General features: G+C 40.5%; 1 protein-coding gene across 1 annotated transcript in view; it reads right to left on the minus strand.

The window, feature by feature from the left end:
* Nucleotides 1-19,622, minus strand: part of ANK3 (ankyrin 3) — a 202,309-nt gene that overhangs the window by 69,799 nt on the left and 112,888 nt on the right. The window contains exons 20-25 of the mRNA XM_051619726.1: nt 13,408-13,506; nt 13,220-13,318; nt 12,730-12,825; nt 9,575-9,647; nt 9,311-9,373; nt 1,995-2,118 (exon numbers count right to left, since the gene is read on the minus strand). Of these exons, the coding sequence (XP_051475686.1) occupies nt 1,995-2,118; nt 9,311-9,373; nt 9,575-9,647; nt 12,730-12,825; nt 13,220-13,318; nt 13,408-13,506 (554 nt within the window). The remainder of the gene's footprint in view (nt 1-1,994; nt 2,119-9,310; nt 9,374-9,574; nt 9,648-12,729; nt 12,826-13,219; nt 13,319-13,407; nt 13,507-19,622) is intronic.

Here is a 19,622-nt window from a genome sequence, read left to right on the forward strand (position 1 = left end):
TTAATTACACACTGTAGGCATATGTTAAGCAGATTTTAACATGACAAATGACATAAAGAAATCAAGCTATATTTGTTATAACAGAGGGATATTCTCCCAGGCTGAGCCCACCCCCTCATCCAAAAATAAAAGCATGTCACTTTCTAATGCTGAATAAAATGGAGATGAGAAATGGCAGCAGCAGAAAGATGTAACACGATGCCATGCCTTCTTACCTGACTTTTGGACTAAAGCAATTTACAGTGGAAAAGAAACAGGAGAAACAGAAAGCAAAGAATCAGACGGGAAAAGCAAGATGTTATGGCTGGATGGCTTATATATTTCATGTGTTTATTTCTTAATGTTACACTCAGAATCAGTACATCCACAAAATGCTTTTTGCTAAATAAAATACTTTGCAGGAAAAAGGCTGTATTTGTCTCCTCTGAGCATAACATGTACAACGTAAAAAAATGAATTACGCAGCAACAAATAGTAATGGCACTGCTAAAATCAGAAGCATGGGGATATTCGATTTCTCTCAAAGAAAACATGAGGTTGAACCTCAGATCTACCTAACATATCTTGCCTGTGAAATTCTGCTCTCCCACTTGCACAGTGAGAATTTAGACATGTGCAGGAAGAGTACTGTAATGAGCAAAAGGTGTCCTGTCAACCTGTGCCCAGCTCTGTACACCAAGTGCACTCCCTCTCCACCGCCACTGTGCTACTTCAGACCAGACCACGGCTGATAGTGCTGTATGATCACCTCGCTCACGCCAGCTTGTGTTTGGAAGCAGCATGTCAGCTCTGTTAATTAAGTTTACAAAGACATAAGATTCTCCTTTTAGATCTGTTTTGCTGATTTTCTAGCTACTGGACTATTTAAAAGCATTTTGGCATTCCTTATGAATGTATTATCACCTAAACACTTCTTAACTTACCTAAAAATTGTAAGTGAAGCAAATCATGGCTGGGCACTGCTAAAGAGCAAATTTACACTGCATGCTTGCATTTCTAACGCAACCATAACAAACAAGACTGAAGAGTAGACATCTAAGCTTTACCTTATGGGAGTTGCCATTCACTGCCAGACAATGAACTCCCTTTTTAAAACAGATCTTTAAACTACAGCATAGGAAAAAGTCCTCAGGGCTCCAGCTTATGAAGTTTAATTATTAGCTTCAGAACGATTCAACTGTCAGTAAATACTCTGCAAATCCACAACTGTGGAAATAATCTCTGCTCATACAGCTTTAATTGTTTTGAGCAATGCATGCTGCAAGGCTTTAGCAAGATTCAAAAATGAAATCTAAAATATAGATCTAGAAATACTTGAGTTGAAATCAACATTAGTCAGATATTAAGATTACAATATTTCATCAGGTTCACAGAAACTTTGCCCTGCTTCTTGTAACACAGAATCTGCTCTCTGTCAAATGGAACCCTATACCAAATTAAGGGTACACCTGCTTTTTTATTTTTAGGAGCATTTTTCTTTAGTATCAGCTAGCTCAGTTGGATTACTCACTAGCACCTTTAAAGAAATAAAAGCATCAAAATAGCAAAGTGATCATAATTCAGTTTTTCTGGCATTTACATTCTTCAGCTAAATTAGTCCATTAAGGAATACTCTAATGTGATTATCAATCTGACCAGTAGTAGTGAAAAGCAAACTGTTTTGGCTGGCAGTTCTAGATCAGTTTCTAGACCAGTTGCAAACTACTAGCACAGAGGTGCCTTGGAGATGGTCACAGCATGATCAGATACCAGAAAAAGTGAATAGTTAGTTTTCTGTATCACTGCCATAAGAAGCCAGCATGAATAAAGAATATGAAACAAAACTGCAATGAACATACACTTTAAAGGCACAGTATTACTGTAACACACAAGTACACCCCCCTCTACTTCGTTTGGAAACAGACTCTAGCTTTGTGTGAAGGAGTGTGCTTGGTTTGTAAAAAACCTGGCAACTGTGGTGACACACAAACAAGGAGAAACAGCAAAGACATTACCTGGCGGAGCGGGCTCCCAGGCTAAAGCCCATGTATCCCTCAGCAGGCAAAGAATCATCTCCCAACTCTTTCAGATCCTGGGGTCCGAGGTATTTGTCCGTATCACCTGTCATTGCATCCTCACCTGCCAGTACAAAAGCCAGGCTGAAATCAGAAGCTACAAGTATTGTAAATGTTTGTGTGCTTAGTAAGTCATAACGCCCTTCTCTGCTCTCCAACCAGGAATCAATCCTGACACCCCCACTTTCCCCAAGGCTCTTTTCATGTAGGATGTCAATCATCCACCCTCTGAATAGGCCTGATAAATGATTTTATAGGGGGCAAATGTAAGAAGCAAAACTCCACCTCGACGTAAAACCAATAAAGTTATATGAGGGATACTATTGCCCAATCGTTTAAGCAAGCTAAAGGGTTCTTCTGTACTTTGCACTATTGCACTTACTTTTGCTTTCTTTACCAAGACGCCCGAGCTGACAAACTAAAGCCAGGTTATTCTATCTGTATGCAAAATAAAAAAAAAATAAAAATAGAACACTTGTGGTGAAAGACAGCCTGGGTGCTCATCAGTACTGAAAAGTGCAGCAAGCTTGAATGAACGCTGAGTAAAAGAAGAGGCCGGCCTTCCACCCCAGGTGTTTCTCAATAACTCAGGAACTTTTGCATGGCCTTTTTTTTTTTTTTTTTAAATGAACTGCTTCACCCTCCCAGGTTGATTTTCCGAAGGTAAGTCCATGAGGCAGCCCCTTGGCGGCCCCGGCAGGGGGGCGGGCAGGGCTGCGGCGGCCCCAGACCCGCGGAGCAGAACAAAGCCCGGCGGCGGAGCCGGCAGCGCGGCCCGCCCGAGCCCCGCGGTGACTCCCCGAGAAACGCCAGACCGGGGATACGCGGACATCGACAGACAAGTAGGTTATTAGGGTTTTTTTAGAAAAAACACCAAAGGAAGGAAAGTTAAATCTTATCAGAGGACAGATGCCGCAAAGGGTTAACGGGGCAGCTCACTCTCGCTGGGAGTATTTGCATACCATTACATCATGCAAAACTACATTCCTGCACTGACAGAGCAAGTCCAAAATATGCCTTTTGCGGTTGTAGGATTTTTCCCCCCCCGTTCCCTCTCCATCACAGAGCAGAGCTCCCCGTACGCGCATGCCTTGCCTGCATTCATGCTCTCCTCCTTTGTTGTGAGCGCGTTTTAGGTGTGTAAAGTTGCACAAGAGAACTTTAGCAGCGCGTTCTAGAAGGTAAGTGACTTCGCAACCCCAGCTATACGTTTCCCTCTTTCATTCATGGAGTTTAGACCAGTTTCCATTCACTTCACTCAGGAAACCACAGGCGAGCTCTGGTTTTACACTAACAATCAATTCTAAAAATACCCCTTCAGAGACTGCTCTGCAAGCGGCAAACAGGCAACTTTCTCCTCAAGCCCCAAAACACCCAATATTTTAAGTAACAGTTTAAAAGCTAAAATGTTCGTAATATACCAGAAAGCATTAAACAAACAAACAAACAAACCACAACCAGAAACAGAAACATTACATATGAAATTAAACTTTAAAAAGTCTTACTGTTTTGGAAAGCCATTTTCACCAGTCTGGTCTATAAGAATTTTTTCCCTGATGTTTCCAGAATTCCTATTAGTCCTATTAGTCCTTAAGCAGTGATTTAGAGTTAATCTCCAAACCAGCACAAGCAAACTAATCCCTGTGGGTCATATTCGCTTTCCACACAACAACTGAGATCTTCTTAACATCTTGATCTCTTCGTATGTATTTTAGGACATGTGTATCTTTGTCCTCTCAACTCAGATCAAAGTTCTTTGCAAATATGAAACAAAATAAAAAATAATAACTACAGTTTAAAAAAAAAAAACTATCTCCTTTTAACACTCTGCAGACATCCTTTTAAAGCTTCTGCTGATTGGATTACAGCCTCCCTTGGCAAGCCTCTTGAATGGTGACATAAATGCAGGCACTCCAGTTATTTGTATGTAAATAGGGGTGCTGCGAGGGTGTAGTTTTTCTGTAACTTGATACCGGGGCTGAGCAGGGAGCGCGGGGCTGCGGGGCAGGCGCTGCGCTCCGCCCGCCCAGCCGGGGCTGGGCCCGGTGCCTCCCCTCGGTGCCTCCCCCCGGCCCCTCCCCCCGCCCCCGCGGCCACCCCCGGGGACAGGAGCGGGGGCCCGGAGGAGCCCGGTCCCCTGGGGACAGGCGCGGAATGAGCCACAGCTGCTCCGTGGGTGCCAGTGGCGAGGTCTGGGTGCTGCCCCCGCTCCCGTCCCGCACCCCCCGCGTGAGGAGGTACTTGTGTCCAGAGAGAAAATTCAGGTGCTTGGGGAAAAAAAGCTGCAGCTCGGGAGGGAACGAAGCGGCCCAGAGAGTGTCCCAACTACTAACTGGACCAGTAACATTTGGAAACTTCGGCCTTTGCAACACCTGAAGACGAGCGCTGCGCCACTGTAAGGAACAGAAGAGGCATTTTCTTTAGCAGCATCATTTGTCAAATCAAGGTGGAAAATGCAAAAAGCCACCCCAGTTGAGCTACAAAATACATTAGATGTTATCCTGCTCTGCAGCTAATCCAGCCAGAGCAGGATTACTCTGATGAAATGCTCTCATCAAAGGAAAAGCTGCATCTAGGAGTGGTAATTTCAAAGAATTCCAGACATTGTTTTGTGATCGTGGGAGGCTGGAGCAAAATGGGTGGTGCACGTTTCAGCAATCCTGCTCTGTTTAATTAGGTGCCACAGCCTAACCCTCTGTGTTTCAGGTAACCAACAGTGTTTGCTCACAGCACACTGTATTCCTGCAGAGAAATATCCCACGGAAAAAGTGAAGGCAAAATTCATAATTGAACACAAACGACAGAGAAATGCCCAAGAAGTAACGCACTGAGGAAAAAACACTATAGAGAATACTGTATTGCTTTGCTGCCGTTGCCATTCTTCCCTTCATAATCTTACATGTGGAAAAAGAGATGATGTCCTCCTCACCAGTGGGCAAACACAGCTATCACAAGCATGGGAAACTGTTGAAAATCCAGGAAAGCACAGCAAAGCTGGGTCAAAGCCAAGGCCCATCAGTCCTAGTATACCCTGTCTCTGACAGCAGCCACACTTCACCAAAAAAATATAAGAACATGAAACAGTGGAAGTCCTCCAGGACATTTTTCTAGCTGGCAGTGATCTGAGCTCACGTTTCTAAAGCCACAAGAAGTATAGTCATGAGCTGCTATTTCCCCACCACCACCTTTTAAAATTCTTCCAATTACATTTTGAACTCATGGAAACTTTTTGCATTCCCCCCACCAAAGGTGTGCCAAGGAGTCACACAATTCAATAGCTGTTGCAGGAAGAGCAGCCCTTTCAATTTAAGCTGAACTGCCTCTTGCCAATTTCACTGATACACTTCTGGAGAGGAAGCAAGCATCACTGCAAACTTGCCACCGGCTGTTTTATACATCTAGTCTATTCCTCATTCAGTTTTGTTGGGTTTGGTTTTTTGTTTTGTTTTTGTTTGTTTGTTTGTTTTTTTCTGGGATAGACAGTCCTACTCTATTTACTCTTTTCTCTCCAATAAACTTTTCCATACCTCTCATCACCTTTTCCCATGTTTTCCCCATTTTTCTGGGTACCTTGGTGTGTCTCCTACTGCTGGGAATTCCGAGAGTGCAGAGTAAGTGCTCTTTTTAAAGGCCAGTGACAAAATACAGGCTGGCAGCAGGAGAGAAAGCATCATGTGTCTTGGGAAAATCCCAAACAAAACTTAATCATAGCCTGGGATCCAAATAGGCATTTGTCGCTGGTTTTGCTAAAGATCCCCAAAGCTTTTGCCACTCCCTTGTCAAAGCCCATCCAGAGCTGCCTGATGGCAGAAGAGATAAAGCCACAGGGAAGAGCATGATGCTTCCAGTAGTAGCTAAGGTTTTGGTTTGGAGAAAAGCCAGTACCAAACCACTGAAACTTCCATGAATCTGTAAAATTTTCTGGAGACAAAGAAACTGAAAAAACTCTGAGCGTAAAAATATTGATTAATCAAACCCTCATAAAATGATCAATAACAGACTTTTATCCAATGGGATTCTCTGTCCTGTCTTAAATGCACTTAAAATGTTGTACCTCAGCACCTACTCAAGGATCAGGCAGTGTGCACTCATGTGCTGTTAGGACATCTGTCTAATCTGCCAGGGTTTCATTAACATGATAGTTAGTCCTACTAAGAGGGATCTCCATTAAATGAGCTTAAAACAGTGTCCTTACTTACACCCAAAAGTTTGTTATCTACTGAAGACCAAATTAAAAAACAATAAAAGATCAACAATTAGTGTTTCTTGACAGTGACTGACTTAATTCTCAATACCTGAATTATTTTATTCTCTTCACTGCTCACATAGTCTCACACCACTCTTTGTACCAGCTTCCATTGCTTACTGTCCCTTCCCCTCTGAGACAGCAGTGACAGATTTTGAGGGAGACTGTTGTGACAGAGCTCACTGCTAGGTTGTGGCAGGGCTTCAGCTTCCTCCAGCAGATTACAGCTCTTGCTCTTGCCTGAAGGAATGCTCCTAGGCCAAGCATGCCAGGAGGTTCCCTCCAGGCCTCCTGCAGATGTCTGGAGCTGTGCTTCAGCATGGCTGATTCCTGGCTCCCCACCAGCCCTGTGGCCATGGGCACACCACTGGGGCTCCCAGCAGCTGTGCAGGGTGTGGGCACACACCCTGAGACAGTAAGAGGAAAGACCTGGTTCTTGTAGTCTTAGGTTTCACATTTATAAGTTTTGCAATCTCTTTAAAAATAAAGGCAGAGCACATGTTCAGTGTGCATCAGAATTGTTGTATATTCTTCTACCAACTTTCTGCTACATATGAAGATGAGCCCACAGAGTCATCTTCACATTTTTTTAAAAAAAAACAACACTATTTCTGTTTTTGGAGTGTAGCAGTTTCCCAGCACTTAACCTCATTTGGGCAGAATTGCCAGAGCTCTCTAGGAAAAGGTCTCCTCTCTCAACCAGTCTGACTCCAAACCAAACTGTCCTTAGCAGGGAAGAGAAATTACATAGTATCCATGTACATACTTATTTGGTGGGCACAGCAAGACACACAAAGGAGCAGTTTCCTGATTTTTGTCTGAGCTCTGAGAATCTACATTTCGAGCCTTCAATTCTCTTATGAGAGAACCCTGAGGATTGTGGAATATCAAGAAATCATTAAACAAGTTTCTCTCACTGAAGAATTTTGGCTGATAACATGAACATTAGCCAAGTGAGGGACAGCTTGGATTTGTGTGGCAAATTTGTGCCCTTTTCTCACTTGGAAATCAGTAACCCAGCTCTGAAATTTGTCAGAGTGCATTACCACATTTATTTCTACTGGCAGAAGTGGATGAATTGCACGTAAATACTCTAGCAAGCACTGAGGAGTTGTGGGGGTGGTATATGCAAGTATATATATTGGTATATGCAAGTCAGGGAAGAGAGAGGCCAGTGGTTACTACCTCAAAGCCCGTAAGTCATCGCATGCCTTGCATACTGGAAAGCTTCAGCATAGATTAATAACATTATATTAATTATGTGATTTGAGAGCTCTCTTTCAGTGTTAGGTTTGAAAATTACCCTGTTATACATAAGCAAGCCTCTTAGCTATCCTAATAACAACATGGATGCAGAATAATCTCTAGGCAGGAAATTAATCATACTACCTGCATTCTCAATTTTTTTGTTTGTCTGGTTTTTTAGTTAGTTACTATAAAAATGTTTCTCAGATCACACACACCCCTGCAGGCTTTGTATTTGGCCTTAACAAATGATCCCATATATTGGAAGACACATTTTACATCATTGGTTCTAATATTCACATTCCATAAACAAGTGCTTCTAATCTGTCCCTTGCTGCATGCTGTGCAGAGGGACAGGACAATAGTTACTGCTCTGTTAACTAACACTGCTATGCGTCAACGTTCCTGTCAGTTAAAACAATACAGCATTTTGAGCAGTGCAACAGCCTAAGAGTTACTTGTAACACTCAGGTGCCAGGTAAGAACACTGTCCACTTGCCAATTGCAGCAAAGGGAACACAATGACAAACTGGAAACAAACCAAAAGCCACAATGCATTAATTAAACAAGAGCTGTACACAATGAACACAGCTAAGTAGCTTTTCCACCTTACTGTTTAAATGCCATAAAATTTTAAAGCAAACCTATCAAAAAGGAAGAAGAAATATTAAACACACAGAAGAAAACTGAACGCAGTCACTTTTTTTCCTACTCAAGAGGAAAAAACTGCAGCTCTAATGCAAGTGAATTGGGACACACAAAAAAGCCTTCAGGTCACTGCTGTTCTCTTCCTCAACTGAAGACCTTCCTTTTTCTGAATGTCACCTGGGAACCTAATCCTGCTGTGGCCTCTGGCAACCTGCAGTTCATGGTGAAACTCACACAGACTCCTGCACAAAGAAACCAGGAGAGGTCTGATCTAACAGGGGATGCTAATATAGGGGAGGGAACGAGTTCCTAAAGTAGTTTTAAATACTTGGGGACCACAGAAGCCGTATCAAGCCTGCCCAGCACCAAGGAGTAATGCTAGGATGGCGTGGCTGCTAGCACAAATAGCTCAGGAGACTTCCAAAGAGGCACTGAAGAGAGGGGTTTATAGCCACTCTCAGATTTCACATCACTTTGCAGGATGATACAGATGAAATCTCAGCTACAAATTACTTCCTTAACACTAACAAACACCAGTGTGTTGAGTCCGACCCAGCATCTTCTTTATTCAGGACAAGAGTAGTCCCATTCGGTTTTGCTGAACGTCATGATTGAAATATTATATATATTAAAAAAACCCAAACAAAACACAAAAACCCCATCCTGAAGGTACTTCTTTCTAGGCCAATTCCACTACCAATGTTAATCAACCAGCTTAATCCACATCAGAATTTAAAATTACAACAACAACAAAATAATTTCTCCTGCTGCTCACTTTCATTATCAGTTATTTCTTCCAAAGTGTTTTGATATTTGGCCATTTTGTCTGATATTTTATTTTTCAGTTACAATAATAAAACAATTATCCACTTTTTAGAAGCAGCAGCAAAAGACAAAACCAGAGGCAATTTGATTAAAAATTGGGAGTAAGAGATTTAGAAGAAATTAGAGAATAAACAGCATTAGCTCAAAGAATGTTAGAAAATGTTCTTAATTGTAAAGCAGAAAATGTTAGTGGGATAATAAGAACATTATCTGAAAGGATTTATTTTCAGAAAGATGAATTAAAGGAAGAAGCTTAAGTTAAATATCACTGCAGTAAAAAATGCACAAGTACCTTCTTCAACATCTGACAAATATTCAGCATCGCTGAGTATTTCAGGGGCATTGGCTTTACGAACTGCATGATTTAAATAAACAAAATAATTAAATAAAAGCATAGACTATCAATGAGTCAACAAAACAACCAATGTAAAATAATAACAAATGTGCAAAGACCCAATCAAACAAATACTGCTTGCTTGTTGTTTTGGTTATTTTTATACAAACATTTCTTAAAACAATGGAAGACTGAAAAAAACCAGGATTTTTAATTTAATACCTTCATCATCAGACATATCAAGAACTTCATTCATGGTTTCGGGTACATTCATTTTGTGCTTTTCTGTAACAGTCTGTCAAAGAAAAAGATAATTTCAGAGTAGAGGCATAATTTTTCTTAAAATTATGGCTGATTTAATAATTAAATGCAAGGTAGGATATATTTTTATCTGCAGTTAGTAGAAGATGATTTAGTTTTTTTAGCTTATTCAGTTCCCTTCTTACAGAAGCATTGAACTATACATTAAAAAACTACATGAAATCATACAGAAGGAGGCAACAATATATGTGTTTTAAACTATATTTGAATTTTCACAGCAGGAAAAACATGACCTGAAAGCCTAGAAGGTGATGATATCAGAGAAGAAACAGATAGACTGAGAAGAGTTTCATGTCAAGGGTTCTAATACGAGCTCTTTAAATAGCCCTTTAAATTTTGAGCAGGAATATGTCATCTCTATTTAAACTGAACTCTTGGAGGGATGTATTTCTCCTTTGTCATTAGAAAAATGCTGCAATTTGGGAGCAGGCTTAATCTGTGGGAATTTTTTCAGAGGTACCTCAGCGTGAATTGTGTGGTTTTCCCACAAGTGAGAACAATTGTAACCACATGCAGGGCTAAATGATACCTCTTAAGGAATTTCTGCATGAAAAACACTCAGAAGTGGTTGGTTGATTTTCATTCTGATGTTTATATTGATTCAGACTCAAGGACCAATATAAAAAAAAAAATTAGAAGCAGAAAAAAATGTTATGAATTCCTGAAATTTGTTCCTACAATACCTGTGTATCCCACAAATGACATGCACATTTTAGTCTCCAGCTGGGGTATAGTGCAACAAACACTGGTAAAGTTCTAGATCCTGCAGGAGACCCTGCAGAAGTACCATTCAAGAAACACAGTGAATTTAAAAACAAAACAAAAAAGCCCAACCAAACCAATCTCAGAAAATAAAGCCTATGCCAAAAACCACTCCCATCTTTACAGGGCTTTTATAGCATATTTATTTTAGCCACCATTACTTCTTATCCTTCAGATACAAATACGAAATAATTAGCAAATTCAGGAGGACAAAACAGCTTTTCCGTTTTCGTTTATTTTAACATGTTTCTGTTTTTCTCTGGCCTCATAAATACTCAGTTGGCAGTTCATGTTTCTTGGGCTATTGCCATCACTTCACATAGGCAGAGCAGCTCCTGCATGCTTAAACATCACAAAAGTTATAAAAATCCTTACACTTCTTTCATTTTGTGGGAATTATCTGCAAAGCTTTTTAGCACATTGCTGTTAAACTATCAAAATCAGAGGGCCTTTTTTTTTTCTTTTTTTTTTTTTTTTTTAGGTACTACTGGTTTTTTTTATTGGTGTTTGAGTATAAATTGTAGTAAAATTAGCTATGTTCATCCCTGGTTTCATTAATTTTACCTTTGGGAGTTGTTTAGCCAGAAGCCTCAAAAAATAAGTCTCAGCAAACTGAGTTTTTGAGAGTCTCAGTTGTGAATCAGATTTCATGTCTAGACTTCCAAAGTCTGACAATTACACACTTGTGAATGATGTGCAGCATATTTTTATTTTAATGGAAATTGTTTCTGGAATTGAGAGTAGGTACTTGGGGTACTATAGTCCTTTCAGCATCTAACATTTCTTCTAGCACAATCCACAGCCTGACCCACTGTCTCTCTGCTCTTCATCTACAGAATATAACTGATCAGTCACATTGTGCAGCACTAACTCCTCCAGCTTCTTGGTTCTACAAGCTAAGAATGACTTTGTAATATTAGGAGTTCTTAAAAAGTGGGGTTTTACTTTATTTCAGCTTCCTTGTTGTACATTAGGTGATCACTCAAGTTTATGCTACTCCATATAAAATCTTCTCTATGAAATTTTTAAGGTTGTGGAAAATTATTCTGGAATCTTTCTAGAGATAAAAGTTTTTCTCAGAAAACCTAGAGAGAAGCTATGAGGAAAAAAAAAATAAATTCTGGCATATTCCCTTATATTTTATTGTTCTGAAATTTGTCTTTCGTGTGGTGTATTTTCTGTAAGCTACTGAATTATAGACCACAGCCAGGAAAATCAGAGGAAGAAAACGCACATGCAATAGCAGAGCTAAAATCTGTTCGTCATCCCAAATGCTCATCGTATTGCAACCACCTGCTTGCACTGACAGACCACACAAATGGGTGATGACAAAACATGGAACACACAGTAACTGTTTTCCTTCTCTAATACATCTAAAAATACCTCTGCACACATACTTAACTTTTTCTTTTTAATCAAGAAAAAAAGTTGCAGAAAGGAAAAAGCAAATTTAGAGCCAACGCTCAGAATTTATGCTCCTAAGAACCAATTCTGGCTTTACTGGTGTGGTGGTACATTGGAGGCTCCTTGCCTCACAAAAATGTTTTCTTCGCAGAGCAATTTGGCAAAACATAACTGAACAGAAGATCTTTGAGGAATATTTTGGTTCTATGAATCACCATTTATCTGATAGCAGGCAGTATTCGACCATTGCTAGTCCCTTTAGTCTCTCCCGGCTAATGCTGCAATAAGTCTTTCTGAGATGCAAGAGAGACAAGCTGGAGTTCAAGTATATGTCAGTGAAGAGATACCTGGGCTTGCAGGAGGTGACTGTGGCTGCTTGCAGAGGGCAGCCTTTCACCACCTTTAAGAATATGCCAGAAACTACACAATGAGGTGCTTTTAAGTGAATTCCAACCACTTCTTAGGTTTGAATAGGTTCTCTTAGCCCAAATACAAACCATGATACACCAGTCCCTTGGCAAACCCTCTCAAAAGGCAGAAGGAGCTTCTATTTACAGAAGACTGTAGGAATGTCTTTTCAACTACAAACCAGCCTGTGTTCCTGTGGTTTGTGCCCTAAACAGCAAGATCTGAGGAAAAACATGGCAGCTATGACCAGTCAGTTACACATTCTGTTTGCTGCTTGGTTGGTACTTTTCCTGCATACATCTAATAATGTGTACTGCCTTAAAAATATATTGCTCATATTTGACTTAATATCCACTTTATACTACTAAAAGGAAATAAGTGGAAATTAAACTGCAGTCTCAGTAGGCATGTAACTAAACAAAGCTGAATACACTGGCTTAGGAGAAATTCTTCCATTCACTGCTGAACTAAGCTGTACTTACAATTGTAGTCATGGTCTCTTCTGTCACCACCTTCAATGTGTCAACGACTGAAATGTAGCCAAGTCGCTTAGCAATGGCCAGGGCAGTGTTTCCATTCTAGCAATTGAAACATTTATAACAACAGTTGAATGTTAGCAAGGCTAAGTGTAGAAACCGGTAATTGAATGTGGAAAAATGCACAATACAAGTAAAATAAATATTTGCATTTTGGTGATTTAAATAAATATTTTGAGAAGTAGGGTATATAACTAAGTTTTTAAATCTTTATGGAAATAGGATGAAAGTGAAAAGATTTTCACTGCTTGCTGTTCTAGTTTTGGAAGAGATGATGGCATAAAGGATGCAGGGGCAGTGGGAATAGCCTTCCTCTACTCTTTTCCTTTCCCACCACATTTTTTCCACGTTTCCCTTGCTCAAATGCTCTGTGGGGGGTGGGACAGCTGAGCCTGAGAGGAGAGGGGTGGCTGGGCAGCAGTGCCCCCACACTTACCACAGTGAGTTCGTTGGGCGCCGCGCCGTGCTGGAGCAGGACGTTGATGATGTGGGTGTGCCCCTGCTGCGCAGCCTGGTGCAGTGGCGTGTACCCGTTCTGCGGGCAGAAGAAAAGGGAAAGCCTGTAGTGGGCACAGCACACAAGCTGCCTCCGCAGAGCCAGTGAGGCAGAAGTGGAAAACTAACCTTTGTTTTGGCATTAACTTTTGCAGAATGTTGCAGAAGGAAGTTCACAATTTTTATGTTTCCGTAGTGGCAGCCAACGTGCAAAGGAGTGTATCCCATCTAGAACAAATGTAAGCAATTAGTAAAGGTGACTATTCCCCACATCCCCTGACAAAAAAAAAAAACAACAGACAAGACACAGAAAAAATCCTGCTAAGCTTTAACTTCTTTGGCCTATGTTATAAACTTTGCAACCTTGGAAAAAACCCACACTTCTCATTAATGTCAATTCAAGTCCCGTTCTTTGTGAACCTCTTGGAAAGCCTTGTATCCTGCACTCTTCAACACGTGCAATGCTGATTCAAGATTTGTTTTCCTCTCCAATGTCAGACTGTCAGGTCTCTAGGGCAGAGCCCCACTTCTTGTGTGCAATGCCTTACACAGTCAGGTTCACTCCAACCATGTGATAATAAACAAATAAATAAAGTAAGTAATAACAACTTGCTAAGAACCAGGCACAGCTGAGGGCTGCCTCAGCCACAGTGCAGTTTGCAGCCCATCCATTCTGACTGAAACACCCGGAAGGCAAATCTTAAACAATGCTAATATAAAACTCTGCCAGAACAATATAGTCCTGCAGAAACTGGAACACCAGCTGGTGAATTGATGCTCTAAGACAGAAAGGTCTAATTTTTCATGTGTCTGGCCTCGTGTGATACAAACTGAAAGAATTTGCTTTTTCTTGGCAACCGCAAATATGAGAAAGTTGAATGTATCCTTTTTGTACCTAATACTTATTTTTCATTACCAGTGGACAGACTAAAAATATTTGTGAACTTTGGGACTCCCCCGCCAAATGGTCTAAACACAACTAAATGGCAATTTATAGTAAAGTATACACATTTTGGGAATTTTTCTAAAAAAAAGTTAGTACAAGAAGAATATCACTTAAAAAACTGACAAGATTTTTAAAAACAACAACTAGTTCTTTAAAACTACTTCTGGTAGCAAAGCAGGAGTCATTACACTGACTCTAAACTCATTCACTTTTAAACTCATGTATTCAAATTAAGTTGAACAGCATGTTGAAACCTGTTAATCATCATAAACACTTTAATCAACAGTTAACACTTAACATACAATGCAACAAAACTAAGAGGACCAAAGCTTGCTCTTGCTGCTCTTTTCTTAATCTGTTAGTCCATGGGAACATTTTTAGCAGTTCTGAAAAAGTGGGACTTGCTTGAGATGCTTTAACATCTTGGAAATTATACTATCTTTCTTGAAGTAATTACCTTTTCCTGCCTCATTCTCCTGCAAGACAGTACTGTGTTGTCATCTTTAACAAAAATAGTCAATTTAGAGCTGCACAAAGGACAGTTGAGGAGACAGCTCTAAATGGGACACCTGCTACTTTTCTGCATGGCATGGAGAGAGGCAACTTTTCCCCACACTTTCCCTCCACTCACACTAACAGCTTGATGGCTTTCCAGCAGAGTATTTGCTGGGCTCACAAAGATCGATTAATGGTCTTTCCCCTCTCTTGAGGTTCATTAATGAGATCCCTTTGCCCTTTAAACATCAGGTTTCATGAGCACACTTGATGGGCTCTGTAATGCCATTTTAGATCATGCTCACATGTGGCTTCACTATTTTGCAAGCAGGATGAAACTAGGCTGCCAGCATATTATGTCCTTTTGCTATTCTGAGGGACTTCCAATGTGGTATCAGCCCCACGCTCCATTATCAATTTTTATGGAAAAATCAATCGCTAGGCTGTGAAATTCATATCTGATATGAGGAACACAAATACACTAAACACATGGTAAAATGCACTGCTGTTAATCTACAGGAATTCTGCTTTCAGAGAAAAGGTAAGAAGTGAGGCAGTCAGAGACTGTTAATTCCAGCAGCAGAAAGGAAAATTATAACATATATGGGGAAACATGGCCATAGTGCACGTCTTGTCCAGGTTAGACAACTTGGTCAAAAGCACTGAGGAGGCAAGTCTAAAGCCTGAGATTCAAGAGCCAGTACTACACCACATGTTAGAACCATGAGGTCAAAGCTGCTCTGAAGAAAGGAAAAGTAAACCTGAAGTATTAACTATTTCCAATACAGGGTAGTTTCAAGGGCCCAAGAGTTTAGACACACCATTTTCTTCATGTCACTTTGCCTTTCATACTACTTTACACAAGCTTACCTAATTTCAGTTGTATTAACACATGCTAGGATATGGTAGTTGTGCCAGTTACTTTGAGTTTGGGTGTGTATTTTTTCTGCAGTTAATTATATAACTTTTGCCATCTAAAGAATCTACTAGCTTTGACAACCAGCACAAGTTAATCATTGAAAAAACCAGCGCTGGATCCAAATTCCATTGGCATCAGCAGAATTAAACTTTCCATTGACTTGCATGAACATTGGAGCAGATGTCAAATGACTACAAGGAACTTTCCTGCAGAACAGTTGTACACAGTGGAAAGAGCCTGAGCACCAGCTAAAATATAATTATCATGAACTGAACAATGGGACCTCATTTTACAGTTACTGTCAGTTTATGGTTGGCCTAATAGCTTCCTAGCTGTGCCCAAGGTCTGAATCTGACAGGGCTCCCCATAAGCTGGCCAGAGTCTTGAGTCCTCAGCAGAACACTGAGCATATTCACGCAACCAAATGCCTCAAATACCACTTCTGCAGTCCCTGTTCCTACATGTCCAAAGATAAACTTAGATTAAAACATTGCCAAACTACCTAACATCAGTTAAAAAAATAATAATGTTCCTCATACAAAACCTTAATTCCCTTCTCTCCCTTCAAAATACAGGTCTCTTAACATGACCTACAAGGTCAACAAAAAACAGACTTCATAAAACCAAATGGACAGAGGAAATCCAAGGCAAGGCTCACATGCTGGGGACCCCCTACTAATAACCCAAAAACATTAAAATCTGGGGAGTATCAAAGAGCCAAGACCAGCTATTTGCTGCTTCCCCTTTGAAGTGATCTGTAAAGGCTTCTCTCTACAGACTGTAGCAATGAATATTGATGAAGGAGCTATCACACCCATGATACTGCAGTACAGCAATTTAATTCTACAAATGGTATATATGAATATGTGGTACCTTCATAAATGGCTAGAGTAAGTAATTATTTTTGCCACCTCTGGCCAGCCTGCTGTTTAAGTCAGACAGCAAGTGAAAACTTTTCCTCTTTCCCCTCCAAATGCATGATAGAATTCATGGCTTTTCCATAATGACACAGTCACTATTCTCCCTGCTACAGCCCTTGATGTCTCAGAGCTGAAGCTGAAGGAGGCTTCCTCTTGGTGTTGCTAGCCTGGTCAGGTATGGCAGCTGGAGGCTTGTGCACCAAAAGGCAGCTTCTCTGCCACAGTCATCCTGCATGTCCTGGGTAGTGACGTGGGCACCTGCTAGCCTGGTGGCAAAATACTAGTTTCATGTCTGAACACCCTGGAGGGGCCTGGGAGCTCTCTTTTAGGTTTGTCATACCCTGTGGTCATCTCAAGTCATGTCATGTTTGATGAGGCAGTGCCTAATGCAGCACTCAGTCACTGACAGCAGACTAACAGAGATCTGACACGGCCAGTCACATCTCACAGGGCATGAATCCTCCTCAGTCACCAGAGGACAACTTTCACATTTATAGTCAGCAACATTTGTAGTGAAGGCATTGCCCAAAATAAAATTTATTATCAAAATGTCTTTTTAATGCCTGAGACCCAGAACAGATATCCTTTGCTTCTCAGCTACAATACAGATTCCTGCATTCAACTTTTTCTAGCTCAGGAAGGTATAACTTTTATATTTATATCCTAATATCCTAATGGAAAACAGATATTCTGTTACTTTTTCTGAAACACTCTGGAAGATTCTACAACTACACAACCAAATTAATTACAAAAGTACTTGTTCTCATGACTACTCAAGCTTGCAGGTTTCATTCTCTATAGAAATGTGTCTAGGAGGCTGAAACATTTTGTTTCAAAAGCTATTATTTTTAAAAACCCAACAATCAAACAAATCCAGCCCCACAATTATACACATCTCTGCACATCAGTTAAGGTTCAGGATTATATTTACTGGCAAAGTGCCAAAGCATCCTAATATTAAAAAAATTACTACCAAGAAAACCAGGGCTTTTGTTTAATGCTGCTCTAATTCCTATCACCCTCTGGCAGTCAGCTGCCATGCTGCTTCTAGCTGTTTGAAAGAATGAGCAGCAATATGGGAGTTAGCAGCTGGGAAGGGCTTATCAAAAGCCACAAGAATAAGTGCTAAAAAAATAAATCAGAAATACTGAGCTTTTCAATTCAAATGGATAAACAGAAAACATTCCTTATTCTCTCACTCTTAATTTTTTTTTTTTTTTGAGGGAAATTATCACAAGCCTTGTATCCTTGTATATCATGTCAGTGAATTACTTTAATATCCTCCACTGGTAATAACCATAAATCTTAACAGCTTGAATTACTGCATCTTTCTAGTCATGCTGACTCTCAAGCTGCTCTGTTTTTGCTTTTCTGCTGTAAGTGTCAGGCAATACAGCTACAATATTATTGTTGACAAGGATAGAAAATGATCTAGATCCAGAGATCACAAAGACATCCAGCCTTGTTTGAACGAAACGGGCAAACATATGTGTACATACACACTGCACTGCTTTGCTGAATCAGGGCTTAGCATGTTGAATGATCTTGCAGAGGTTCATTATTGCACATTATTGGGTTGGACATTTCCATACAAATGCCCTGATAACATCTGAACACATAACAAGTGCCAAGGAGAGAGAAAGGTACCATGAAGAGATACTGAACATATCTGTATATGAGCGTTTGTTTGGTATGAAAGTGATTCTTCTCAGTAGCACTTCCCACCCTCCCCATCTCCTTCCTATTTCTTTCTGCATCTGCAAATTGGATATTCCAATGGAAAAAACTGATTGCAGTTATGAGCCACTCAGGTTGGTATGAGGCTCCTCTCAGAACAAGGCAGGAGACCTGAATTAAATCTCCCTTAATAAATTTGAAACGACCTTGCAGTCACCATTATCTCCTATCAAGACTACAGTTTCAGGAACAAAAGACAGTTTAATACTGGCTTTTTTTTCCAGACTGTCATCAACCAGGGACTGTGAGAGTTCCCCCTGACAAAGGCCCAACACCAAGTGCAGTGTAGCAACCATCTGACTGAAACGACCTGCACTGAGATCAAAGCTCCAAATCCTGCTCTTCATCCTTGTCTGGACCAGCACTCTTCTCTTGTCAGTCTTCTGTTTCCAGTCCATCACAGTAATGCTGTATGCTAAAGAACACTATCCAATGGGATAAACAGTTGCATAATGACATGTGGAGAGCTGCTGAACCATGAAACAACATCTACTTGCGCCAACTCTCAGCACAAAAGCCCTGCAAAAAAAGCACCACCACCTGTACCACTACAGCTTTCACACAACGTGACCACCCGAGAAGGAACATCTGCTCACAGCCATGGCTTCGGATTGACTTTTAACTCCCAATATTATGTGTAAGATGAGCACTCCTTGTGTTAAGCATGATATTGCATAGCACAGTTTCAGCATTGAAAACTCTTTAAAATACCTAAGTTCAGACATAAAAATGTAACATGAGAATGGTCATAAACTGCTGCCTTTGCAGTGGGACCCTATTATGCCTTCCATAAAAACTACATTCAGATTTTAAAGCTTTCTAAACAACAGGGGTTTTGAAGCAGCTCTGAAGCTTCACCACCTAAAGTGCATTTTAGTCTTCCTACTTTTCTACCATTCTATTATTTGCTTCTTGTGTATTAAGGTGTTTTCTGTGGTTTATCAATTGGAGCTCAGTTTAACATAGCTAGGCTTAAAACCACATAACAAAATTCTGTCTTCAAGTGGCAGGAGCAGCTTTGTGGCCTTCTAAGCACTAGTTCTGGCACAATAAGCCAATGTTGTTTACTCTTCAGTGTTGACTGAGACAGACTCCTGCAGCTCTGGGATTAGAAGCTATTTAGTTAAGTGATGCAGCAGAACCAGACGGGTCCCATAACACCATCAATAAATGGACTTAAAAACCAGCAGCTATTCATCCTTTCATGACTTTTTCTACAACAAAGCTCAGGAAGAAATTTATTGGGAGGCAAACTATCCCAGGAATGGACCAATGGTTCAGGTCTGAGAGAAATTTTGAAAATGCCCCTAAGTTTTAGTGCCAGAAC

The sequence above is a fragment of the Apus apus genome, chromosome 4, assembly GCF_020740795.1.
Source record: "Apus apus isolate bApuApu2 chromosome 4, bApuApu2.pri.cur, whole genome shotgun sequence".
NCBI classification, from domain to species: Eukaryota; Metazoa; Chordata; class Aves; order Apodiformes; family Apodidae; genus Apus; species Apus apus.